This window comes from Ovis canadensis, chromosome 3 (genome assembly GCF_042477335.2).
Source record: "Ovis canadensis isolate MfBH-ARS-UI-01 breed Bighorn chromosome 3, ARS-UI_OviCan_v2, whole genome shotgun sequence".
Lineage (NCBI taxonomy): Eukaryota > Metazoa > Chordata > Mammalia > Artiodactyla > Bovidae > Ovis > Ovis canadensis.
The window spans coordinates 95,188,059-95,215,365 of record NC_091247.1 but is presented as its reverse complement, the minus strand read 5'-3'; the positions used below and the strand labels follow the sequence as shown (position 1 = coordinate 95,215,365).

The following is a 27,307-nucleotide window of genomic DNA, read 5'->3' as shown; positions in this document are numbered from 1 at the left end:
ATGCTTCCCAGGTGGCTCGAGTAAAGAACCCGGCCTGCCAATGCAGGAGACAAGAAAGGCGAGTTTGATCCCTGGGTCAGGAAGATCCCCTGGAAAAGGAAATGGCAATCCATTCCAGTATGCTTGCCTGGAGAATCCCATAGGCAGAAGAGCCTGGCTGTCTATTCCATTGGGTCGCAAAGAGTCAGATACGACTGAAGCAATTTAACACACACATCCACACTCCAGTATAAAATAAAAAATTTTAAAAAAGCTGAGTAGGAGTGAGGGGCGTCCTATACTTCCCCTACTTCCAGCTTATATATTCTTCTAAAAGCAACCGTCCTACCATCCCTTGTCCTGTGCCCAGGGAGGCTGTGTGCCTGCGTGCCTGTGTGCAGCTGTCTCCCAGGCCGGCTCACTGGGCCGCCTGGGCAGTGATGCCTTAAGGAGCCGCACTGGGGCTCGGCAGCCTCAGGTGGGGCTGAGGGTGCAGTTGTAGGGCAAGATGGTGGCCCTTGCTCTCTGCTCTTCCCCTGCCTGCCCCTCCCTCCCCAGGCTGCCTCAGCAGCACACACTCTTTCTCTTTTCTCTTTCGAAGGTGGGCCTTAATGTCCTGGTTCAGAAAGCCAACAAGTTCACCCCGGCCACCCGCCTTCTCGTCCAGAGATTTGTGCCATTCCCTGCCGTAGGTAAGCCTTGCACAGCAAGGAGCTTCTGTGCACGTGTGCGCAGGAATGTCTGGGAACATGGGCTGCTGGGCTCTGGGGAGCTGCAAGGGCCCTCCAGGCCTCTCTCGACGCTGCGGTGGGGGGAGTTCTGCCTGGAGCAACTGGAGGAAAATATGTGCAGAGAGAAAAAAGAGTGATGGGGTAAAGAATCCGCCTGCCAACACGGGAGATGTGGGTTCACTCCCTGAGTTGGGAAGGTCCCCCGGAGAAGGAAATGGCAACCCATGCCAGTGTTCTTGCTGGGAAATCCCACAGACAGAGGAGCCCTGTGGGCTACAGTCCAAGGGGTCACAAAAGGGTTGGACACGACCAAGCAACTGAACAACAAACTGAAATGTAACATTTCCTTCCATTATGAATCTAGGCAGCACATTGCAGTAGAGAGCAGGACCGTGACTCTCACCAGTAGAAATCACAGGTATTTTCATGTCATATTACAGTTGTTACAGAGATCTTAAAAATACCATTCGTGCTTAACACTCACCCCAAATCATAATAGATCCACTTAAAGATCTTTTTAAAATTCAGTTTAAAAGCACATATATTTACTATATCACAATTGAAAAAATATTTTGATAATTTATTTCAATATAATCTCCTTGTTATCCCACTTGTTTGGCTTGCAAAGCATAAACTTTAGAGACATTATTTGGAGAGGGGTGTAGGGGCCTCAGGTTCCTGACAAAAAAGAAGGTTCAAGGCTAGTCATGGGGAGGGTGTGGGTGTGTGTGGGTGTGTGTGTAGGTGCTTTCACTTGCTTTCAGCAGAGCCTTTGCTGGTCTTGGGAGTCATGAATTCACCATAAAGCCCAGCCAGGCTCTTAAAAAGCCTACACCTTACTTGGGGAGAAGGTACAAGAGGAGAAACAAGTGCTTGAACCACAACATCGAGTCCCCCATCTGATGCCAGAGGACAAAGCTGGGACAGGCCCAGAACGGGCAAGAGGTCCCGTGAGCTCCCTGGTGCCAAGACTCGGTCTGAAGAGCGGGGCATGAGACCCAAGCTCATGGTCCCAACCCTGTTCTTCACCTCCAGGGCTCCGCTTGCCCATCTGTAAGACGTGGGCACCAGTACCTACCTTTCCACAGCTTTGAGCTGAGTGAGGAGCAGATGAGACCGCAGACTAGCTCGGTTCTTCAGAAAGGGCTTTGAAGCACCTGAAAAGCCTCTGTGAATAGGTGAGAGATCACTGTTGAGCAGCCCCACCTCCTCGTGGGCCCGGAGGCTAACGAACTCCCAGGACCAGCCACCCGGCTGATCCTCAGCCGACCCAGATAATTGCTATAGCAACTCCACACTTTTAATGAACTCTCAGCTATTTCTGGTGTGGGCCATTAATGGAATAACTCTTTAGATCTGACTTTGTTAAGGGGCCTAATTGAGTGAACACAGCGGCCGAACCTGTGTTCCTCGCTGTCCTGAGCTGGGGGGTCAGATGCAGCCTGAGGAGGGGGCAGCTCTCAGCTGCATTGGACTGGATCTTGGTCTCAGCCAAGATTTAATCTGTCCTTGAGCCAGACTTCAGATAAGGACTCTACCGGGACCCACTGCAGCCTTGCTCAGCCAGCTATCTTGCTGTGTGACCTTGGAAGTGGTCTTAACCTCTCTGGGGGCTCCCTCAGGAGGAGGGCCCCTGCTTTCGGGTTTGACCCCTTCCGAGGCTTTCCGACCTGTCCCTCTTTTGGCTCCAGCCGATTCCTCTCCTATCTTATTGCTGGGGAGGAGCCTGGTCTGGCTGTCACAGACGGTCTTGCAGTCTTGCATGTCCCTAGCCCCTAGGGGGTTGCACGGGGTGTTCATGGTGAGGTCTGCAGCCCTGATGGTCCTAGCTCACCAGGATCCTAACAGCAACGGGCCCTCTCTGCCTGCTTCCTCACACTGTGGTCCAGTCCTGGCTGTGTGCCTGCCCTCCACACCCTGCCCCTTCTCTCCTCCCCGACATGTGAGCTTCCATCTCTCTGGCCTCCAGTGCCTATCCTAGGCCCACCTACAATGGCATTTGCTGACTCCCCTAGCCGAGACAGACACAGTAGTGTTCAGGGTAAATGGGCAGGCACCTTACCCCCCAGGGGCTTAAAAGCCCCCTGGTCCCCTCAGGCCACTGAATAGTCCTGCACTTGGCCTCCTGCACCTTATCCTCTGGGGCCTCCAGCCAGACAGAGTACCTGTCTGCCTCACTGCACACTGGCGGGGCCTAGGCCCTCCAGGCGTCCACCTCTCGGCTGGCCACCGTCAAGGCTGCTGAGAAGTCTTATCAGGGCTTGTTGGTCCTCTGGACCCCTGGACTAATGGAGAGACAGAACTCATGGAGCCCTCAGTGCACATGGGGAGCAGGTTGAGGCACGTGAAAGTGATCAAGCCGATTGCCAGGGTGGGGGTGGGAGGGTGGAGCAGCGGAGGGTCTCCCATTCAGGGTGAGAGAGGGTCCTGAGAGGGCCCCTGTGCTCAGCGGCCACGCCCCTCCTCCCTCTCCCCTGGGTGGGCTGGGGACTCAGGCTCTGGGAGCAAGGAAGCTCTTGGGGTCAGCTGCTTCTTTCCACTGCTTTGCCCTGTCCTGATCCAGCTTGAAGTCCAGGAGGTGCCCCACTGCTGCCCAGGAGAGAGGTTCGAGACTCTGGGCACAGGAAGCCTGATTCCTGCCGCTCCCACCCCTCTCTGGCATCAGGCCAGACCCTGCTGCCCCTTCCCATGGGGGCCTCTGTGACAGTCACCACAGGCCTTCCCTGGGTGTGCCAGGCCCCAGACACTGCACCACCAGGAGCACTCCGCCACCAGGAGTGATCCACCATTCTCCCCTCGTTTTTCAGCTAGGGCTATGCACACGTGTGTGCAACTAATGTGTGTGTGTGAGTGTGTGCTGAGTGTGTGGGAAGCCCCAAGGATGCTCACTGCAGCCAATTCTCTCCCTCAAGGTGGTTTCAGAGCCTCGCCGTGCCCTGGTCTAGAACAGCAATCATGTGGGAAATCTCAGTTTCTATTTATATGTGGAGATGTTAGGAAAGCCGGTGAGCCCAGGAGCATGTGTGCTGGCATTGGAATTGATTGGGGACTGGTAATTAATTTGTTTAGACCTTAATTAATTCTTCAGTTCTTTCTTATTTGTGGACTGTCACGCTTAATTGTGTTGAGGAGCTCGAGCTCAGAGCAGGCCCTCCATTAATTGATGTGCAATTGCTGTGAGGTGGAAGTTAATGGTTTGGGGAGCTGGGCAAACAGTGTAATTAAAGGTCAATCGAGGAGGCGTCGGAAAAATACCCCCGCCCCCAGGTCCAGCCACCAGTCTCCACGAGCAGAGTCCATTCCAGGGGAGGTGGGCTCCACAAACAGCCTTCCTGTGAGTCCTTGGGATGGGAGGCTGGAGGAGTGGCAGGCAGGGTCAGAGGCAGGTGCCAGTTCCATGATGGGACACCAGGAAAGAGGCATAGACACACCTGGTGAGAAGTGGGCATGGCAGGGCCTGTGGCCTGGAGCTGGGAAGGGGAGGCCCGGGTGTCACCTGGTGGCGCACCTCTGTGCCTGGCTCTGTGGATGTGGTGCGGGGCAGGGTAGGGGGCTCTGAAGGTCACCCCCAGGCTGCCCGGCTGCATCCACGTGGAGCAGCAGACAGGCAGTGTCGTGTGCTAAGGGCCCCATCTGGACCTGAGCCTCAGTACTAGCTGGTCAGCTCCTGGCACAGGGAATAGCCCTCCTGCATGGAGCCTCAATTATCCCTTTGTGGAAAGTGACTTCGTCGTGCGCTGTTGGCAGCAGTCCCTTACATTAAATGTCACAGCTTATTTCACTGCCGTGAAGAAGTCTCTGTGTTCTGCAGGGAGTCTGCTGCTCGGGGTGTCTGGGCAGCCTTTGGGGGAGGTCTTCTGTTGGTTCATACCCAGAGTGCCCCACCTCCACCCCCGTCTCTATGCTTCCCTTCGCCCCAGACCACGGGTCTTCCTGTCATTGATTCCCCCTTCATTTTACCGCTCGCCTCCTGGTGCTCAGTCCACCCTCTTGCTTCACCAGGACGTGGCCCTGGCAGTGTGCCCAAGCGGCGACGGTCCTCCCTAGGCGTCGCCTCCTGCATCCCTGTCGTTGGAAGACGCTCCCTAGGCGTCGCCTCCTGCACCCCTGTCATTGGAAGACGCTCCCTAGGCATCGCCTCCTGCACCCCTGTCGTTGGGAGACGCTCCCTAGGCGTCGCCTCCTGCATCCCCTGGGAGACGGCAGGGTGCTCCAGTGTCCGCTGTGTCCTGGGCCTTGTGACTTATCCTCCCTCTGTCTGGGTCAGTGATACTTGAAGTGGCATCCGCAGACCTTAGGCAGCCTCAAGGCCCTTGAGTCACCTTTTGGACGTGGCCCCTGGCCTTGCTCGAGCCCTGTCGCACTGTGGTGAACCTTGCGGCTCCCCTTCTGTCTGGCCCCGGGCCTCTGCACAAGGCCCTGTTTGACTGGAGCGCTTGCTCTTCCCACTCTCTGCCTTCTCTTGGCTGCCAGGCCTTCATTTCTCACTTCCGACATCACCTTCTCCAGGAAGTCCTCCCTGGGAGCCCCAGTCAGGGTTACAACACAGCACCCTGTGTGTGCCTCTGTCTGTCCTGGAACTACTCATTTTGCTTTTGAGTCTGCCTCCTTCATCAGACTGCGAGCTCTCCAAGACAGGGACTAGATCTCATTCATCACCAACCCCCAGCCCCGCTCTTTGCTCGGCACCTAGCGTTCTGTGTGAGTTTGTACAGTGAGCAGATGAACGTTTTAGTAAACATGGCTTGAAATTGGGCACCCAGAAGTGAAACCCCACCCTGATGACATTGGTGACCACATTGTGTCACCTTAGATGACATTGGTAGCCGCATTGTGGCTGCTTAGAATTTATTGCGGTGTGTTTCTTTTAATTGTTTTTTTTTTTTTTTTTAATGTTTTCTCATGCAAGTTTTTGCGGTCACTGTCATTCGCTCAGTTGGCAGGCCTAGGGTGGATGACTCGGTCGCCCTGGGCACATTCTTCAGCCTTTCTTGGTTGGATCTGGGTGGGGAGGTGGGCCAGGCTGGGTGCCAGAATCAGGGCCCTGGAACTGGCATGGGGCCCTGGTGTGTGTCAGGCCCCAAGAGGACAGGGCCAGTGGGCCCGAGTCAAGCAGAGGGGAGTCTCCCAGTGGTGTATTCTAGGGCTCTGCCTTCAGTCTTGTCCCCTCACTTATTTTATAACTGCCTTGGTCAGAGGAGGTCAGTGGGTCACACACAAGGAATGGAGATAGCAACTTGGCAATGATTATGAACTCACGGGCAAGGGTGTGTGTGTGTGTTCAGTCATTCAGTCGTGTTAAACTCTTTGAGACCCCATGAACTATAGCCCACCAGGCTCCTCTGTCCATGGGATTCTCCAGGCAAGAATGCTGGAGTGGGTTGCCATTTCCTCCTCCAGGCGATCTTCTCAACCTAAGGATCACACCCAGGTCTTCTGCATCTCCTGCGCTGGCAGGCAAATTCTTTATCACTGAGCCACCTACCAGGATCCAAAAAGATCTCACAAGGTTTGATGTAAGGCTCGCTATTCAAAAAATGCAGCTGCACAAGTTTGAAGGTGCTGAACTTGATTTGGTTGGAGTAATTAGGATAACGACTGGGGATTTTGTGGACTGTATGCCCGAAATAGGTCCACCCAAGTGGTGTGTTGGGCTTCCCTAGTAACTCATTTTTCACTTTCATGCATTGGAGAAGGAAATGGCAACCCACTCCAGTGTTCTTGCCTGGAGAATCCCAGGGACGGGGGAGCCTGGTGGGCTGCCGTCTATGGGGTCGCACAGAGTCGGACACGACTGACGTGACTTAGCAGCAGCAGCAGTAACTCAGACGGTAAAGCATCTGCCTGCAATGAGGGAGACCCTGGTTTGATCCCTGGGTCAGGAAAGTCCCCTGGAGAAGGAAATGGCAACCCACCCCAATATTCCTATGGGGTCTTAAAGAGTTGGACATGACTGTGAGACTAACATACAGACACAGACATGTGGTGTGTGGCTCTGATGAGGCTGCCCGGCTTCAGCTGCAGATTAGAGACAGTGGCCAGAACAAGGCTGCCTCTTTGGTTCTAGATCCCACACAGGCAGAAAAGCACTGGGAGTGGAGACAAAAAGAGTAGCAGGATCTCCTGAAAAACCGACAGTCTATTGGAGGAATGAGCCGCCTGACTCCTGAGATAGAGAAGCACCTGAGTATAAGCTTGGTACAAAAATCTGAGAGAGGCACTTATGTGTGACCAAGTCACCTGTTGCGGGCAGATTGCCTAGGACCTGGCATACAGTAGGTGCTTAGAGAGTGCTTGTTGAACGAGTGCCCTTCCAATTCAGTTATCTTCTAATTTCTGAAATCCGGAAGGCAGAGAAGACCAGACGTAGAAGAGGTGGGGAAGCCCAAGACAGAGGAGAAGGGGTTAGGAATGTGAGAGGAGGGGGCCTGGTTGGGGTGGGCCAGGCAGGGAAAGGGCATTTTGGGGCCCTGAATACTAGCTGAGAGTTCAAGCTTTAGTTTATGATTAATGGGGGCTCATTGAACAATCTTCAGCTGGGGAGGAGCTGTGATAAAAGGGTGCTTTTCAGAAAATGAATGAGTCAGCAGGAGTCTTTTGTTAGGAGATCCCAAACTTCAGAGTCGGCCTATACCTATGTTTACAGGCTGATTTTTCAACCCAGAAATTCCTAGTCCTGAGTTTGTGACGCTTCAGTATGGGTTGTGAAATTCTCCCTAAATTCTCAGGCTATTTAGAAGAAAATGTGTGCCGCAGGGCTTCCCTGGTGGCTCAGTGGAAAAGAATCCGCCTGCAGTGCAGGAGACGGAAGAGACCGGGTTCGATCCCTGGGTTGGGAAGGTCCCCTGGAGGACGTCATGGCAACCCACTCCAGTATTCTTGCCTGGAGACTCCCATAGACAGGGGAGGCTGGCGGGCTACAGTCCATGGGGTCGCTAAAAGTCAGACACGACTGAAGCATGCCCGCATGTACGTACATGTGCCATATAGCCCAGCCTCACAGGCAGAATGGTGAGGGATATCACGAAATCAAGCAGGTATTAGGGAACACATTCCCATCTGATAACTGCTCCTCCGAAGACAAAGGCTGTACAATCTGGTGTGATTCAAGTGTGTGTGTAGACATAAGGTAATGATGCATCAGTACATACATGTCTGCTTGTGAATAGACCATGTCTGGCAGGGACATGAGAATCTGGCTTCAGTGGCTGCCTAAGGGGAGGGGAGTAAACTGAAGGTCAGGGACTGTAAGGAGACTTACTTTTTATTATTCACTCTTTTTTTGTGATTTGGATTGTTCACTCTACGCACTTGTTACCTACAAAATAAGAAGAGGGAGAAGAAGTGGAGTCTGGAGAGCGTTATGCTCAAGTCTCCTGGTTTCCACTAGAGTGTTTTGGGTTTTGTTTTAATAAAAATTGTTCTGTTTTTTTCTGATAATACTTGATTGTTATATAAGTTAAATAATTTCACTTCTCTCCTCAGAGATAAGTTTGGTATATATCCCTCAAAATTCAAATAAATATCTCAAAGTATAGGAATCTCTGCCTGTTTATTATATTTATATACTATAAACATGCCAATATAAATATATATTTAATATAAGTGAGCCCATACTGTGTATACTGTTCATAAATTTCTTTTTAACTTCACAATCAATTTTGGATGTCTTTCCATGACAGTCATAAAATTCCAACTTATCCTTTTAATAGTCACAATAATTCATCTGTGGCTTTTTAAAAGATGTGATATATTATTTCAACACATGGAATATTATAGGAAATAGAGAATAAAATATTAGATGCACCCAAAGTTTTCTCCGCCCTCTGCCTTTTTAATTCTGTTTTCTTCTCTCTTGAGGAAGGCTATTGACTTACACCTTCCCCATTTGTGTTTTTATATTGTATCTTATGTGTCTGTATCATAAACCAGAAATTGTATTGTTTACATGTTAAGTTTACATTATGTTGTGCTGAACATGTCATTTTAAACTTGCTCTTCATTGTGGTTTTGAGATTTATCCATGTTAATACATATGCATTCATCTCAGCTTCTAAAGACTAATTGGGAACATCTAGGCTGTTTGCAGTTTCTCACTATTATATGTAGCACTGCACCAGACAGCCTTACACACGTGTCCGTATGCACACAAGTAGGAGCTTCTCCAGGCCAGAGGTTTTCAAACAACCACCTTGGGAGCTTTAAAAAGAGATGCAGACATCTGGATCCTACCTCCGATTTGGTTCAGTTGTGCAGCCAGTACTGAGAATCAGCACTCGAGGGTCAGTACAGAGAAGTGGAATGATCACATCAGAGGTAATGCCTGTCTCCTAGTTCAGTTCACTTCAGTCACTCAGTCATGTCCAGCTCTGCGACCCTAGGAACTGTAGCACGCCAGGTTTCCCGGTCCACCACCAACTCATGGAGCTTGCTCAAACTCATGTCCATTGAGTCGGTGATGCCATCAAACCATCTCATCCTCTGTTGTCCCCTTCTCCTCCTGCCTTCAATCTTTCCCAGCATCAGGGTCTTTTCCAATGAGTCAGTTCTTCACATCAGATGGCCAAAGTATTAGAGTTTCAGCTTCAGCATCAGTCGTTCCAAAGAATATTCAGGACTGATCTCCTTTAGAATTGACTAGTTTGATCTCTTTGCAGTCCAAGGGACTCTTACGAGTCTTCTTCAACACCACAGTGCAGAAGCATCAATTCTTTGGCTCTCAGCTTTTTTTATAGTCCAACTCTCACATCCATGCATGATTACAGGAAAAACCATAGCTTTTACTAGACAGACCTTTGTCAGCAAAGTAGTGTCCTGCTTTTTAATATGCTGTCTAGGTTGGTCACAGAAAACTAGCCAAGCTGATCACATGGACCACAGCCTTGTCTAACTCAATGAAACTAAGCCATGCCATATCGGGCATGCCGAGATGGTCAGGTCATGGTGGAGAGGTCTGACAGAATGTGGTCCATTGGAGAAGGGAATGGCAAACCATTTCAGTGTTCTTGCCTTGAAAACCCCATGAACAGTATGAAAAAGGCAAAATGATAGGACAATAAAAGATGAACTCCCCAGGTCGGTAGGTGCGCAATATGCTACTGGAGACCAGTGGAGAAATAACTCCAGCAAGGATGAAGGGATTGAGCCAAAGCAAAAACAACAACCAGTTGTGGATGTGACTGGTGATAGAAGCAAGGTCTGATGCTGTAAAGAGCAATATTGCATAGGAACCTGAAATGTTAGGTCCATGAATCAAGGCAAATTGGAAGTGGTCAAACAGGAGATGGCAAGAGTGAACATCGACATTCTAGGAATCAGCTAACTAAAATGGACTAGAATGGGTGAATTTAACTCAGATGACCATTATATCTACTACTGTGGGCAGGGATCCCTTAAAAGAAATGGAGTAGCCATCATAGTCAAGAAAAGAGTCCAAAATGCAGTACTTGGATGCAATCTCAAAAATGACAGCATGATCTCTGTTCATTTCCAAGGCAAACCATTCAGTATCACGGTAATCCAAGTCTATGCCCTGGCCAGTAACACTGAAGAAGCTGAAGTTGAACAGTTCTATGAAAACCTACAAGACCTTCTAGAACTAATACCCAATGTCCTTTTCATTATAGGGGACTGGAATGCAAAAGTAGGAAGTCAAGAAACACCTGGAGTAACAGGCAAATTTGGCCTTGGAGTACAGAATGAAGCAGGGCAAATGCTAATAGAATTTTGCCAAGAGAACGCACTGGTCATAGCAATCACCCTCTTCCAACAACACTAGAGAAGACTCTACACATGGACATCACCAGATGGCCAACACCGAAATCAGACTGATTATATTCTTTGCAGCCAGAGATGGAGAAGCTCTATACAGTCAGTAAAAACAAGACCAGGAGCTGACTGTGGCTCAGATCAGGAACTCCTTATTGCCAAATTTGGACTTAAATTGAAGAAAGTAGGGAAAACCACTAGACCATTCAGGTATGACCTAAATCAAATCCCTCATGATTATACAGTGGAAGTGAGAAATAGATTTAAGGGACTAGATCTGATAGAGTGCCTGATGAACTATGGATCTGGAGGTTCATGACATTGTACAGGAAACAGGGATCAAGACCATCCCCCATAAAAAGAAATGCAAAAAAGCAAAATGGGGAGGCCTTACAAATAGCTGTGAAAAGAAGAGAATCAAAAATCAAAGGAGAGAAGGAAAGATATACCCATTTGAATGCAGAGTTCCAAAAGAATAGCAAGGAGAGATAAGAAAGCCTTTCTCAGTGATCAGTGCAAAGAAATAGAGGAAAACAATAGAATGGGAAAAACTAGAGATCTCTTCAAGAAAATTAGAGATACCAAGGGAACATTCCATGCAAAGATGGGCTCAATAAAGGGCAGAAATGGTATAGACCTAACAGACGCAGAAGATATTAAGAAGAGGTGGCAAGAATACACAGAAGAACTGTACAAAAAAGATCTTCACGACCTGGATAATCATGATGGTGTGATCACTCACCTAGAGCCAGACATCCTGGAATGTGAAGTCAAGTGGGCCTTAGGAAGCACCACTATGAACAAAGCTAGTGAGGTGATGGAACTCCAGTGGAGCTGTTTCAAATCCTAAAAGATGATGCTGTGAAAGTGCTGCACTCAATATGCCAGGAAATTTAGAAAACTCAGCAATGGCCACAGGACTGGAAAAGGTCAGTTTTCATTCCAATCCCAAAGAAAGACAATGCCAAAGAATGCTCAAACTACTGCACAATTGCACTCATCTCACACGCTAGCAAAGTAATGCTCAAAATTCTCCAAGCCAGTCTTTAGCAATACATGAACCGTGAACTTCCAGATGTTCAAGCTGGTTTTAGAAAAGGGAGAGGAACCAGAGATCAAATTGCCAACATCTGTTGGATCATCAACAAAGCAAGAGAATTCCAGAAAAACATCTATTTCTGCTTTATTGACTATACCAAAGCCTTTGACTGTGTGGATCACAATAAACTGTGGAAAATTCTGAAAGAGATGGGAATACCAGATCACCTGACTTGCTATACAGGAGAAACTTGTATGCAGGTCAGGAAGCAACAGTTAGAACTGGACATGGAACAACAGACTGGTTCCAAATAGGGAAAGGAGTTTGTCAAGGCTGTATATTGTCACCCTGCTTATTTAACTTATATTCAGATACATCATGAGAAACGCTGGGCTGGATGAAGTACAAGGTGGAATCAAGATTGCCGAGAGAAATATCAATAACCTCAGATATGCAGATGACACCACCCTTATGGTAGAAAGTGAAGAAGAACTAAAGACTGTCTTGATGAAAGTGAAAGAGGAGAGTGAAAAAGTTGGCTTAAAGCTCAACATTCAGAAAACTAAGATCATGGCATCCAGTCCCATCACTTCATGGCAAATAGATAAACAGTAGAAACAGTGGCTGACTTTATCTTTCTGGTCTCCAAAATCACTGCAGATGGTGACTGCAGCCATGAAATTAAAAGACGCTTACTCCTTGGAAGGAAAGTTATGACCAACCTAAACAGCATATTAAAAAGCAGAGACATTACTTTGCCAACAAAGGTCCACTTGGTCAAGGTTATGTTTTTTCCAATGGTCATGTATGGATGTGAGAGTTGGACTATAAAGAAAGCTGAGCACCAAAGAATTGATGCTTTTGAACTGTGGTGTTGGAGAAGTCTCTTGAGAGTCCCTTGGATTGCAAGAAGGTCCAACCAGTCCAACCTAAAGGAGATCAGTCCTGAGTGTTCATTGGAAGGACTGATGTTGAAGCTGAAACTCTAATACTTTGGCCACCCAATGCAAAGAGCTGACTCACTGGAAAAGACCCTGATGCTGGGAAGTTGAAGGCAGGAGGAGAAGGGGACGACAGAGGATGAGATAGTTGTATGGCATCACCGACTCGATGGACATGAGTTTGGGTAAACTCCGGGAGCTGGTGATGGACAGGAGGCCTGGCATGCTGTGGTCCATGGGGTTGCAAAGATTTGGACATGACTGAGCAACAGAACTAAACTGAACTAGGTTGGTCATAACTTTTCTTCCCAGGAGCAAGGCCATCTCCACCTGCACCAAATGAGCAGACTGGCTTTTACTCTGCTTGCAAGGGTGATTTTTGTTTCCCTAAATCTTCTTCAGCATTTGCTATTATCAATTTTTAAAACTCAGTTTCATCCATCTGAAATGGATCTTTCTCATTTTAATTTGCGCTTTCCAATTCCCAGTATGGTTGAGAATCTTTTCTTAACTTCACTGGGCATGTGGTTTTCCAAATAGAAGAGAGAGAAGGAGATTTCTTTTCATTTATTGTTCAGTTGCTAAGTCTTATCTGTTCTTTGGGATCCCATGGACTGCAGCATGCCAGGCTCCCCTGTCCTTCACTGTCTCCCAGAGTTTGCTCAAATTAATGTCCATTGAGTTGGTGATGCTACCTAACCATCTCATCCTCTGCCACGCCTTCCTCCTTTTGCCTCAGTCTTTCCCAACATTAGGGTCTTTTCCAGTGAGTCAGCTTGTTATAGGAGGTATCCAAAGTACTGGAGCTTCAGCTTCAGCATCAGTCCTTCCAATGAATATTAAGGATGGATTTCCTTTAGTATTGACTGGTTTGATCTCCTCGCAGTCCAACGAATTCCAGACAGATTGAAGACCTAAATGCGTACAGTAAAATGTTAAAGCTTCTAGAAGGAAATGTAGATGAACATTTTTGGAGTAGGGATAGAGTTTCTTGGTAATACAAAAAGTATATACCAGAGAGGAAAGGATTGCTTATATGATAACATATATGACGATATATTGTATGTTAAAGGGCTTCCCAGGTGGTGTAGTGGTGAAGAGTCTGCCTGCCAGTTCAGGAGACACAAGAAACAGAGGTTTGATCCCTGGATCAGGAAGACCCCCTGGAATGGGAAATGACAAACCACTGCAGTATTCTTGCCTGGGAAATTCCATGGACAGAGGAACCAGGTGGGCTCTAGTCCATGAGGTCAGAAAGAGTCAGACACGACTGAGCATACACAAACACGTATGTATGTTAAACTGCATGACCGAAGACACCATCAACAAAGTGAGAAAACAAGCCCAAGCTATTTGTAAACCATTAAACCAATGAGTCAAACGCCCTTATTTTTTGCTTACACCCAAAGATGAAGAACTCTTGCAGGTTAATTTTTTTCTTAGATTCAAAAATCAGTCTTTGACAATTAGTAAGTTCACATTCATTGAATTTTAAAATATTTAAAAATATTTCTTTTATGAATTTTTACTTGAATATTTTTCAGTGAGTTTGACCATTGTATTTTTCGCTTAAATTTTTACCTTATATTGGACTATGGTTGATTGACACTGTTGTGTTAGTTTCAGATATATACCATAGTGATTCTGTTATATTTATACACATATCTGTTCTTTTTCTAGTTCTTTTCCCATTTAGGTTATTACAGAATATTGAGCAGAGTTCCTGTGCCATACAGTGGGTCCCTGTTGGTCATCTGTTTTAATTATTAGTAGTATGTATATGTCAATCCCGAACTCCAAATCTGTTCTCCCCCCTACCCTGCTCCCACCCCGGTAACCTAAAGTTCGTTCTTTGAGTCTGTTAATCACTATATCTTTTTCTTAATAATTGTTAATGCTCTTTATGTATTTTATGATCATTTTTGGCTGAAAGTAACAGAAACCCTCAACTCAAACGGCTTAAATAATAATGATGACTTTACAGAGGTCAAGTCTCCCTTCAGGCATCAAGGCCGTTCTTTCCTTATCTTTGCTCTGCTGGGGCTTCATCTTCAGGCTTACTCCCTTCATGGCTGTGAGATGGCAACTGCAATTCCAAGCTTCATATCCAAACCCACCACTGTCCAGAGGACAGGAGGTTCTGGTGACCACCACTTTTTTAGTGGGAGGAGGACTTTCCCAGAAGTCTTGCAGACACCCTCATTGTCTAAGTTGGTCACACATCCCATCCTCCATCAAGGGAAGGACATTATACTTACTTATGGGGAGTCAGTCACCATGACCCTCCATTAGACCCTTCATATCAGTAGCCGTTTGTCATATATAATAAATATATTTTAAAGTTTCCCATTTCTTGTAATATGGTTCATAAATAGGTATCAAATGCCTTTGTTTCTTAATTCTGAGATACCTTAGTTGTGAGGCATTAATGTAACAATCTTTCCGAAGAGGAGAGGACTATATTTCATTTGAAGGAATAAATAAGCATATACTGCACATTCAATCCAAATCACTTTTTCAATATCACAGAGTCTGAATCTCAGGCTTTTCCACATTTTACAGTTCTGTTTTGGGCATTGATTGTTAAATACGGCATCGTGACCACCACTGCTTTTTGTAATCTCTGCCTCTACTCTTGACCCTTTTTAGTCCCTTTTAAATTAACAGGAAAATTTCAAAACACATAAAAGATTATTGAGGTTTTTTTTTTTAACTCCTACTTTGTTATACTAGTGGTTTCATTTTATTCTTTACTTGAGGAAAAAAAAATATTTTTAAAGTTAATCAGCTTCTTTAGGAAGTTTTTGAAACAGATGCCTAAGTACAGGACCCATGCCTAGGTCACACCAACCCCTGCTGGGGTTTGACATTTTTCTGATCTACTTCAAGAAGTTTGGCATTTCCTTTTCAACTTTTAGAAAAGAAAAGCCTGGTTACATTCTCTTTGCAAAAATGCAAACAGTCTAGGTAAATTTAGGGTAAAAAAGTAGAAGTCCTTCAATAATCCCTAATTTCCAAATTTGGTTCTCTTCCCCAAGAGGATCACTTGGTGAGGTGTGACCCTTCCAGAACATTATCCAAGGATTTATGCAGACACGTGTGTGTACCAGTTACATGGTTTACGTTCCATAAATCACCCTGTACATACTCAGCAAGTCTGCTCACATAAGTTTGTTCTGGCGATCTCCCCGTGTGAGTTCCCTAATGGTGGACATTTAGGCTGTTTCTAATTATTTGCTGTTACAAACAGTGCTATAATTAACATCCTTGTAAATGTCTCTTTGTGCATATGGGCAAGCATTTCTTTAGGGGAGCTATCTATGGTTTGGCAATTTCTGCTGCCTTTAATTGCATTGCCTGGTGTCTGGCAGGCGATCTTCCGCATGCACAATAACTTTCCATGTCCGTGCTCTATTATGGTGTAAGTTTTAAAAAGATGTTTCAGGCAACAATTAGGAATCTAAGTTTAAGTTCAAATTCTGTGTGGATTGCTGTGGGCAGCTGAGGTGACACTTGCGTGAACAGGTGCCTCTAGACGTGGCTGAGGTCGCGCGTGCGCAGGCAATTGTGATGAAGAGCCAGCGAGGTCTCCCCTGCCACAGGCATTGTAAGGCACATTGTGATTTTTGTGCTGTTAAAATATGAGTAAATGCTTCTTAGAACAGAGGAGTTATGGTGTTTGATTTTCCCAGAGAAATAGCCCACTGCTCCACCCCATATTTTGAATGGCCCTTGCCCCGTGAATTGATACAACCGCATTTACAGAAATTCCTTTCCCCTACAGCCAGGAGTGTTTCAGGACTGTTAACTCCATTGATCTATGCTTCTGTTTCGCTGCTAGTTCAAGGGGCAAATTCCCCTGTAGTCTTCTTTTTGAGAATCTTCTTGCACATTTGTCTTTCTGTCTGATGCTCTGTCTTCCTCCCCACGCTGTCCTTTTTGCACGGGCACTTCATTAGCTGTTCACAATCTGCATGATTTTTGCATCGTGGTGTGTCTGATGTGAGAACATCTGCGGTAGTCAAGAGCATATTTTCCTCAGGCCTCGACCCTGAGCTCGCCATCAGCATGAAGCAGTCTCTCTCGCTTTCTCTCCCTCTCTTTCTCTCTCATCCACTGACATCTCCCAGCATCGCTGCTCCAACATCAGCTATGCCTGAGTCTTGAATGGTGTCAATCTGAGTTGAAAATGTGCCAGCTTTCTTAACATTATCACTAACAGACTGCTTAATTAACCTGCTGATACTATCAATAATGGATCTTGCTGGTATGCTAGAAAGAAGACCCGTAGCCCACGGTTGGTCTCTCTCTCTCTTTTCATTTGTTTAGTCTCTCGGTAACAATACCACTGGAGCTGAGCTTTCCAGGAGTGGGATAAGAGCGACCTGGGAGGGTTTGAAAGGACTACAGTAGAACTTAAAGCTCTGGAAGAGATAATGGAACCACTGACACAGGCTGGCATTCTCATTGCTCAGAGGTAGGGATGGCTGGTGACCGGTGCATCCAGCAAGTGCTCAATAAATGGCTAACCACTGTACAGAGTCAACGGAAGAGATCACAGGGCCTGTGCTGTCTGAGTTGACAGTAAGAAAGTTGGTGTTTGCCAGGAGGAGCCTAGGGTTGCCATCATTCTGAGGTGGCTTCCAGGGATTTCTCTGTCTCTTTTCCATGCCGCAGCTTAGATGAGAGGGGGACATTGTCATTCTCAAAAGGGTCCAGACAGGGAGGGAGGCTGGGTTTTCACTTCCTTTCATGCTTTACCTTTCATCTCAAGCGGCTTTGTGTTTGAACCAAAGACCTCCTCTATCCTTCTGAGGCCACACCACATATTCAGACATTTCAGGAAGCAGGTGAGATGTCACTGCAGCCTGGGACAACTCCATCGCCTCCAAAACCACGCTCTCTCCTGTCTGTCCCCAGCATGCGCGTCAACGCACACACACGCACACAGTCGGGTTTGACATTTCTCAGCTGTCCCTGGCTTCCCCCGACCTGGACAAGCCCGTAAGCTCAGCCAGCACCCAGAAATTCACAGACACACTAAATGCAGCCCCATTTTTGCCCTTGGGAGGCCAGCAGGGAGCGGAGTTCACAGAGTGAGTTTAAGTAGCTGCTCCTCTCCTGAACCACATTCCTGTGGCCTTGCCTTTCCTGGAATGGTGGTGGTGGTGGAGGGACAATGTATTCTCAGAGGGCAGAGATTAACGCCTTTCAGGGCAGAAAACCCCAATATCATCTCCAAAGGTTTTCTTGGGTCTCCTGGTACTTAATGCTAAGTCGCTTCAGTCGTGTCCGACTCTGTGCAACCCCATAGACGGCAGCCCACCAGGCTCCCCCGTCCCTGGGATTCTCCAGGTAAGAACACTGGAGTGGGTTGCCATTTCCTTCTCCAGTGCAGGAAAGTGAAAAGGGAAGGTGGAGTCGCTCAGTCGTGTCCGACCCTCAGCGACCCGATGGACTGCAGCCTTCCAGGCTACTCTGTTTATGGGATTTTCCAGGCAAGAGAACTGGAGTGGGTTGCCATTGCCTGGTACTTAAGGGCCTGGCTATCCCAAGGATGTGATAGGTTGCAGTACATCCCTGCCACCACTAGAGGGCAAGTCACTGACACAGGCCAGGTGCCCCTACCCCAGGCCTCTCTGGGGCCCTTCTGGACCCTAAGCCCTAGGGGGGCCCTGAGACTATCAGGAGCTCACCTCTAAGGGTGAGGAGCAGGAGATGCAGAGCCAGGCTTGGAACCCAAGGCCAGCTGGCCTGAAACCCAGGCTCCCATTCTCTCCTCCTTTACCTCAGATTCACCTGCCTGACTCTCAGTCTCTGGTTGTGTCTAAGAAAGGGCTTTTCAGCATCAACGCTACTGACATGTTGGGCTGGATAATTCTTTGCTGCAGGAGCTGTCCTGGGCATTGTAGGATGTTTAGTCTCTGGTCTACCCAGGGATGCCAGTAACAACCCCTGCCCCTCCAGATCGGGATCATCAAAAATGTCTCCAGCTTTGCCAAATGCCTCACAAAATCAGCCCCGGTTGAGAGCCCCTGTTTAAGACAGGAGAGTGTGGCTGCTGTGGAGACAGCAGGGACTGAAGCCGACAAGGTCTGCCCATGGCTCCCACTGTGACTGTGTGTCGTGTGGAAACACGAGAGCTACTCGGAGACGGCATATGTGCTGTAAACACGTTTCAAAACTGTACTGGGTCTCCTGCTTTTCTTCTCCAAAGGCTGCAGAGTTCCTCAGTCTTCCCCTCTGTTTTTTCCACCTCCCCGCTTTATTGAAACAGGAGACGGAGGCTCAGAGACCCTCAGAGCCTCGAGCAGCCCCTCACCTGCAGGGCCCTGTCCCCCAACTGCAAGCGCCCTGGCCTGCTCTGCTCCTAGCCTTGGCTTGGGCACCAGGAGCATCTGCGGTCCTCCTCCTCCTCCACCTGCCCACTAGGCCCTGCCGCCCTCCAGTTCCCCAAACCCTGGCGCCCCCCCTCACTGGAGGGAGCGAGGAAGCAGCAGGTGTTGATGCTAATCAGCGTTCACAGCCCAGAACTGCAGTCGCTCCCAGGCTCACACACTCCCCAAAATTAAACACTCATTATACAAAATTAATTGACATTAATTAGCAAAAATTAAAACTTTAAACACAGCAAGGCGCTTTTGGGGGAGGAGTGAAGCAGGCGGGCTCCACATTTGTCACCCCCCTCCACTGCCCACCCTCCCACCATCCCCAAGTCCCCCCACTTCCATCCTGGAGCAGGACAAGAGTTCAGGCAAGGTCAGCACCCTCACCCGCCCCTGGGCCCAGGCCCAGCCATGTGAATCCCAGGGGAGAGAAGCCAGCTGATGGGTGGCCCGCCAAAGCTGGACACACTCTGCCGAAGTAAGGAGCCAGGAGCCATGCCCTCAGCCCGGGTCCCCATGATCTCAGCTGAGATGCGGAGGCATGGCCAAAGGAGGAAGCCCAGCCATCTGAATCAAGCATGTAGAAGGCGTGCCTCTAGCCCCCACCCCAAACTCGTCCATCTCCTGGGTACCCAGAGGATGGGGCACTGTAGCCTTTTGGCTCTGTCCCACTTTGCTGTGTGACCTCAGATAAGTCACCCCCTCTCTGAGCCTCAATCTTCCATCCATATGATGAGGGGGAGGCGCTGGGTGAGCACTGAGGTTCCTGCCTGCTCTGGCACCTGCTGTCAGGGAAGCAAGTCTCTGCGAGCTTGATTCACTCTGAGGAGCGAGGGGCTAAGTGTGTGGGGCAGCTGGCATTTTAAGAGGATGCCCAGAAAGGCAGCCAAAGGACTGAGGAGCTGACAGTGGAGTATCCGGTACCAGTGGGGGTTGGCCTTCCAGCCACAGAGCCCTCCTGGACGGGCATCCACTTTGCCTGCTGGTGGGGCCTGCCCCTGAGGAGAGGAAAGCAGCATTCTGGATAACTGGCTGCTCTCTGAGCCCTGAACAGTTTCCCCTTCCCCCTCACACTGGTTATTTATTTTCCACCTTTGCTTTCCAGGTTCCCAAGGGCCCCACATCCTTCACCAGGCTGATAGGCAGCAGAGCCATGCCTTCACCCACTGTTGGAGCAGTTCTGTGCTTAGTCACTCAGTTGAGTCTTTGTGACCCTGTGGACTGTAGCCCACCAGGCTCCTTTGTCCATGGGAATTCTCCCAGGCAAGAATACTGGAGTGGGCTGCCATGCCCTCCTCCAGGGGATCTTTCCAACCCAGGATCGAACCCAGGTCTCCCTCCTTGCAGGCGGATTTACCATCTGAGCCATCAGGGAAGCCCATGAATACTGGAGTGGGTATCCAGAGAGGATCTTCTCCAGGGGATCCTCCCAACCCAGGAATGGAACTGGGGTCTCCTGCATTGCAGGCGGATTCTTTACCCACTGAGCTACCAGGGAAGCCCCAGCATTTATCCAGAAGCTTGGTTGCCTGGTGCAGGTGGAGCCCAGTGGTCTTCTCCACAAGGTAGAATGCCATCTCCCCCGCTCACTCCTGCTCCCTTCTCTCTCTCCAGCCAGCGCCAATATCTGCAACGTGGTTCTGATGCGGTATGGGGAGCTGGAGGAGGGAATTGACGTCTTGGATGGTGACGGCAACCTCGTGGGCTCCTCCAAGATCGCCGCCAGACATGTGGGTCATCTGGGGGCTCAGGGGGCTGGTGGGGAGGCTCTGGTTAGTTTTCCCTCTACGTGATCATTCCCCAGGGGTTTCTGTCCACCGTGCCCTTGCCTTTCCTCTTGCGCACGCCTCCTCCCCCGCAACTCCCATCCCTGTGAACCACAGGCCTTAGGTCTGGCCCTCGCCAGCCCCACCCTTGCTTCTCTGCAGCAACCTCTTCACCCCTGGGAAACATCCCCATCTCTTATCCCAGCCCCTTAGGACCTGCTTTCTCTGACCTGTTAATTGGTGAGGGCAGAGGAGGCCGCCCGCCCCAGAGCCTTCTTTCCCTTCCCCAGGACCTAGAGCCCTGCTCCTGGGGCCTTCATATCCCCCTGGGTGAGAAGAGGACAGGTGGAAGTGGATGATTTGTGGTCTGTGCTAACAGGCACTTCTGCAGGTGATACATCACCAGGGAGTGAGTGTGGCCAAGGTGAAGGGATTTCAGGCTTGCAGGAAGCCATGGAGATGGTTTGGGGAAGAGTATTTTGTTTCAAGAGGCCCTCTTTCACTTCTTTCACTTTTTACCAGCCTCACCCATTCTAGCAATTATAATTTTTTTTTAAAGTTCCAGTCTGTGTATATATCTCCCTGTGCTTTCTGGCCTTCATCCTAATGGCGACTAGCATCATGTCCTGCTCCAGCCCCTCTCCCTAATCAGCTCCCATGTGGGGCCCCCGCTGTGCTCTGTCAGCGAGGCCATCTCCATAGGCCTCTGACCCCACTGGGAAACTAAGTGTCCATGCAAGGCTTGTGAGGGGCAAGGAGCTCGAGGGTGCTGGTGTCCAAGCCACATCCTCGGCTTCCTGCACAGGCTCCACCCTCAAGCCTGTTCAGGAGACTGGAGGGACCCTCTCTCAGGTCTTCCTGCAGCTGCTGATGAAGAACCCAGGTTCCTGGGAGAAATATTCAGCCCCCCACCCCTCATCAGAGGGGATTTAGCCTCAACTTCCCACCTGACCCTAACCTCCTATCCAGCCCTATACTCTTTCCTGACTTCCTGAGAGGGTGGCCAATAGTGATAGCTCCTTCACGTGGTCCAAACAGCAGGGACCCCCAACTCTTCTGCAGCCCTGGGCTTCCCTTGTCTTGACGCTGCTGGCCCCTTGCCATTCTGGAGAAAGACTCCAGGGACCCATGTGTTCCAAGCATTCCTTGAGCCTTCTTCTGAGAGCCAGGAGCCTGCATCACAGTGACCATCAGGATGCAGAGATGCCACTGAGCTATGCCTCGACAGCCGCCACTGCCCGGGGATCCTGAGGGGAACCCCGAGCCAGGCCCCAGGCAGACCCCTTATGGGGACCGCAGACACTCAGCAGAAGCCTTTCCCACTACAAAGTTGACCTCTTGTCGCTAAGAAAGACTCTCCTCCAGAGCCAGGAGATGCAGCGCCACCACACCTTTGTCTTTAAGGGCCCAAAAGAGAAAGTCAGTCCCAGAATCTCTGTTCTCACTGGGCACGAGGAACCTCAGGCAGCTCAGCAGGTCCCAGCTGTTTGTTCTGGTCCTTCCGGTGCCTGCTTTGTTTCTGAGCATCTCGAGTCCTCCATGTGCTTCCTCTCAGCCGCAGCAGCCCCCTCCCCAACTCAGGCACCTCCCTGGGCGCAGGCCCCTTCCTGGGACTGCCTCTGTGTTGCCACCCCTCCCCCACACGTGGCAGGTGATGGGAATCTGTGATGGGAAGACAGGGAGAGCTTTTTTCTGTTGTTGGGAATACAGTTTAGCGAGCAATTCCATGAATTATTCCGTTCAGCCAGATGTGCTTAGCAGCAGTACACACACCTAGGGGCTCCAGGGCGGGTTTTGCTGCCAGGCAGCTGTCCCACCCCCAGAAGCCCCTGCTCACAAAGCCTCTTCTTGCCCCTCAGGCCCTGCTGGAGACAGCGCTGACACGAGTGGTCCTCCCCATGCCCATCCTGGTGCTCCCCCCGATCGTCATGTCCATGCTGGAGAAGTGAGTGGGGCCAGGACGGCGGCCATCGTGGAGGTGGAGGGGAGGGGGCCCTGCTGGCCCAGGGCAAGGGCCCTAGTTTGTTCTGACTCTCCTTGAAAGGACTGCTGGAATCATCTTGTGAGAATTAATGGACTTTCCCTGCTCAGGACCCTGAGCTATGAGCTGGGAGGGAGGTCCTGATGCACAAGGCAGGGCTGGCGCTTCTTAGGGGTGTGTGTGTGTGTGTGTGTGAGTACGCACTCTATTAGTGCACAGCACAGGACCAGTGGTACTTGGACCCAGCATACCCCTTTCAAGTATCTGCAGTGAGGCAAGTCTCCACCTCACTATGCCTCAGTTTCTCCATTTATAAAATAATAATATTAACCTTCGTGCCACCCTCAGAGGGATGTTCTGAGAACATATTTGTCCTGATTCTAAAGAAAGAGTCAGGAGTCATGATTTTGTCTCTAAAAGAGATATCTGCTCTTGCTTAATATAATATATTCATGTTGTGTTATGGTACTCGGTTCCTTTTAATTGACAAGTGATATCCCATGGTAAGGGCTTCCCTGGTAGCTCAGCTGGTAAAGAATCTGCCTGCAATGCAGGAGACCCCAGTTTGATTCCTGGGTCAGGAAGATCCCTGGAGAAGGGATAGGCTACCCACTGCAGTATTCTTGGGCTTCCCTGGTAGCTCAGACAGTAAAGAATCCGCCTTCAAGGAGGGAGACCTGGGTTCGATCCCTGGGTTGGGAAGATCCCCTGGAGAAGGGAAAGGCAACCCCCTCCAGTATTCTGGCCTGGAGAATCCCCATGTACCAGAGAACGCTGGCAGGCCACAGCCCATGGGGTCACAGAGTCAGACTCTACTGAGCGACTAAGCACAGCACAGCACAGCGGAGATACAATAATAAGAACAGTGATGGAGTGATTCTATTAAGTAATGAGGGTAAAATTGAATGATGAAGACGGGGAGGCTGCTGGGAGGAGAGGCTGAGGGGAAGAGGGAAGAAGCAGGCAGATCCCTGAAGATGAGGGCAAGTCTAGGAGGATGGCAAGGAGCAGGGAATGGTTCTAGGGGCAGGGAGGAAGATAAGCAAAGGCCTGGAGGTCTGGTGCAGGTAAAAGTGAAGAGGTGATCGCTCCCTCCCGCTGGGGGCCCTGCCTGGAAGGCGGCATCTCAAGGCTGTGGATGGGCTTGGGGCTGTGTAGGACAAGGATGGGGTTGGTGGCACTCCATCTAAGGCTGTGGATCAGGGGCTTCTCCCCACTTTGGGGACTTTCTTATTCTCACAAAACAAATGACAATTAGCATCGAACCCTTATTAAACACTTGTTACATTCCAGTCCTCTCTCAGCCAGGTCCCTACCTGAATGCCATCTCCTCAAAGATGCCCTCCCTGACCACCCCATTGAGATGACAGCCACCAGGACTCCTTCCCCGGCTACACTGACTTATTTTTACTCACAGCACTTACCAATATCTGAGATTCTTTTTCTAGCTGTATGTTATCTGTCTGCTTCACTAGAATGTCATCTACACTTTTGTTTTTACTCAGTTGGGTCCAAGTCTTTGTGACCCCATGGAGTACACTGTCCATAGATTTCTCCGGGCCAGAATACTGGAGTGGGTAGCTGTTCCCTTCTCCAGGGGATCTTCCCAACCCAGGGATTGAACCCAAGACTCTTGCAATGTAGGAGGATTCTTTACCATCTGAGTCACCAGGGAAGCCCATGGAGGCGGCTAAATTCCTTTTGTTTTCTGCCTGGCACAGCATCTAGCATAGTTCCTGGCACATAGTGATGTTCAGTGTTTGTTGAATGAATGAATGATCTCATTTAACCTTCACAACAGTGCAATGAAGTGAGTATGGTATCCCTATTTTACAGATGAGGAAAGGAAGGCAAAGAGAGGTTGTGTATCATCTGCTTACAGTCACTCACTAGGAAATGGCAGAGCCAAGCGTGACCCAGGAAGATGGCTGCAAAGCTGGGCTCTTCCTACCACACTGGCTGCCTTTTGGGTTTTTGGATCCAGCACATAGTCACGTCTTTGGAATCCACCCCACATAGAGACAAGGGAGGAGCAGATCTGGGGACCTGGTCTCAGAAAGCCTATGTTTTGATAAGGGGGAGACCCACACACTGGTCAGCTGCAGGTGGGACCCAGCAGTGTGTGAACAGGGTCAAGGTGATCTTGAGGGGAGGTCTGGTCCAGAGGAAAGGGGCTGCAGCCAACTCTGAGATCAAGATAGGATTTGGTGGAAAGGAAGGCTTTTGGGGCAAGATTGGGCCTTCTGTGTGGACCTTGAAGAGCCCAGCCTAGGAAAAGAAAAGGAGCCCTGTGTCCAGCTATGGGGCTGATCCCTTTCTCCCCTGGAAGAGTGGGGAGGTGCAGGGTGGGAGTGAGTACCTGAGTGGGGATGGCATATTGAACACTGAGGTTTAAGAAAATTAATCTCCTCTAGAAGTTGAAAAATGAATCCTGGAAGTGACTGCTTTGGTGCCCCCTGACCATGTAGACATAGCTCTCTGGTGACCTAAGGCTGTCCCCAGATGCCAGTGACTACCAGTGCACACAAGGACCCCAGCTGACAAATGAGCAAGGAGGGGGGCTTCTGTCTTCAAGGCGACTGAATCTTGAACCTGAGATTTGCAGAGGGAAAATGTATGCGGTGCCTGCTGGTGACATCTGAACTGGGTTTGCAGTAAGTGGAGTGGTGGTTAGTGTCCCATGCGTTGGAGGCTTCACGGGAGATGGGGTGAGATTGTTCCAGTTCTGAAGATCCTGGCCTAAAATCAGCCTGGACTATGGGTACCCCGTGTCTGGCTCAGCTCTGAGTCCTGAAAAAGCCCCAAGGCAGGTAGGTGTGGGTTAGTGGGTCTCCTGGCAGCCTTGTATTTGGTTGGTCCTTTCTTAAACCTCGTAGGAGGGTCTCTGAGGGAGAAGAAAGAGTCCAGTCTGGGTTGCCCCAGGAATATAAGGTGGGCAAGACTCAGTTTGCACCCCCAGAGACATAACCCCATATATAAGGGGAACTGTCAGACAGAGAGGAGGGGGCTGGGCCGGGCAGGCGCCAACTGAGACTCCTGGAGGCGGGGGTTCCACTCCACCGCTTCCGCTTCCGGGTCTGGCTGGTCAGTTTCCCACCCGGAGAACCACAGCATGGGCCCCATGACCACCTGGTCTGCTAGAGCTCGGCATTTTGCACCACCCAGCAGGCCCCTCTGTCGAGCACCTCACAGCCTTCCCATGCAGGGTGCTAATGGCGGGGCCTCTGCTGAGGAGGCTGTTGGGGGAGGCAGCCCGACTCTCAACTCTCGACCCTGGGAGCTCTGGTTGGGTGAGGGAGTCAGGACCGCCAGGGAGAAAAGACAAAAGAACACTTACTAAGCAGCCTACTTGCAAATTAATGGAGCGTAAAGTAAAACTGCTCCAAGTGCTGAGGGAATGCACAACAATGGGGAGACAAGCTGTTGTGTGGCGGGCCTCAGTTTCTCCTCTCCCGGGGAGCTCTCAGAGACGAGGTCCCTGGGTTTCCAGCTAGGATAGCACAGGTAGGGGGCATGTTCAGATGTCCCATCTCTGAGACTGAAAGGAAAGGAGTCTCAAGTCAGAAGCCAAGAAGCCTTTAGCACCAGAGCAGGGCACCCCTCTGAGGAGCTGCACACCCTCCCCTCACCCTCCACTACCCCTCCTCTCAGGTTGGGGCTCACACTCCAGCTTCACCGTCCTGGGGAGGAAGTTGGTTTTGGACTCTGGGCTGGGAGAGCAGCCCCATACCCCCACGTGATCCCCCAACTCAGGCAGGTGTGGGGCGCTCTCCCCCAGCCCTGCGTCTCTGCCCTGGATTGGGCCCTTGGGTTCACTGCCCTCCCAGGACCGGTCTCAGCTAGTTGGGGTTCAGGCCACACCCTCCACGGTGGTTCCTGAGGCCGCTCCCCAGCCTCCCTCAGTCCCTGGGATCCGGGTCTTTCCTCTCTCCCAGGCATTCGCACATCTCTCCATCTGCATATTTTAACTCCCCCAGCTGCCTTTCCAATTCCTCCCTGCCATTTCCCTCTCCTCCACCCCTCCCCCTGTCCTGCTGTGTTCACTCTCCCGCCTGGGCTGGGGCTTCAGAGCCTACTGTTGGCTGCTGTCTGAGCCTGCCTCCTTCCCGAGTGGGGAGCCAGGCCTGGGGCTTTCTGGATCCCTTGTACAGTGAAGACCTCAGCCAGCCACCTTGAGAGAGGAGCTGAGGTCACAGCCCCACATGGAGGGGGCTGGTCTGTCCAGTGTCCCCACTGGAATGAGCCCATGGCCTGCCCCTCACCTGCCAGGAAGGAAACCTCCCTCCATGACCCTGGTGGAGAGACAGTGCCCCCAGGGAAAATACACCCTCCTGTCTGTCCCCCTGCTCTGGCCACCCTCAGGGCCTGAGGTCCCAGTCACTGCCCCTCCTGGTCCTGCTGGAGAAGTTGTGTGTGTTAAATCTCTTCAGTCATGTCTGATTATTTGCAACTCTATGGACTGTAGTCCACCAGGTTCCTCTGTCCATGGGATTCTCCAGACAAGAATAGTGGGGTGGGTTGCCATGCCTTCCTCCAGGGGATCTTCCCAACCCAGGTACTGAACCCGAGTATTTTCATGTCTCCTAAAATGGCAAGCAGGCTCTTTATCACTGGTACTGTTGTAGTCACACGTTCTGGGAAACAAACTCACTCAGAAGGACAATGCAGATAGTGGAGTGCACTTTATGACACCGGCCGGCCCAAGGCAGAGTCTCC

General features: G+C 50.0%; 1 protein-coding gene across 10 annotated transcripts in view; it reads left to right on the top strand.

Moving 5' to 3' along the window:
* SFXN5 (sideroflexin 5) overlaps positions 1–27,307 on the top strand; it is a 128,008-nt gene that overhangs the window by 79,273 nt on the left and 21,428 nt on the right. For 5 of the 10 annotated variants that reach the window (XM_069583689.1, XM_069583687.1, XM_069583690.1 and 2 more), the window contains 3 exons: positions 581–671; positions 20,459–20,574; positions 22,470–22,555. In XM_069583689.1, coding sequence (XP_069439790.1) covers positions 581–671; positions 20,459–20,574; positions 22,470–22,555 — 293 coding nt within the window. Of the gene's footprint in view, positions 1–580; positions 672–1,074; positions 1,129–1,745; positions 4,492–8,040; positions 8,252–10,336; positions 12,367–20,458; positions 20,575–22,469; positions 22,556–27,307 lie in introns of those variants that run through there. The other 5 variants (XR_011255764.1, XR_011255765.1, XM_069583692.1 and 2 more) reach the window with 5 other exon arrangements.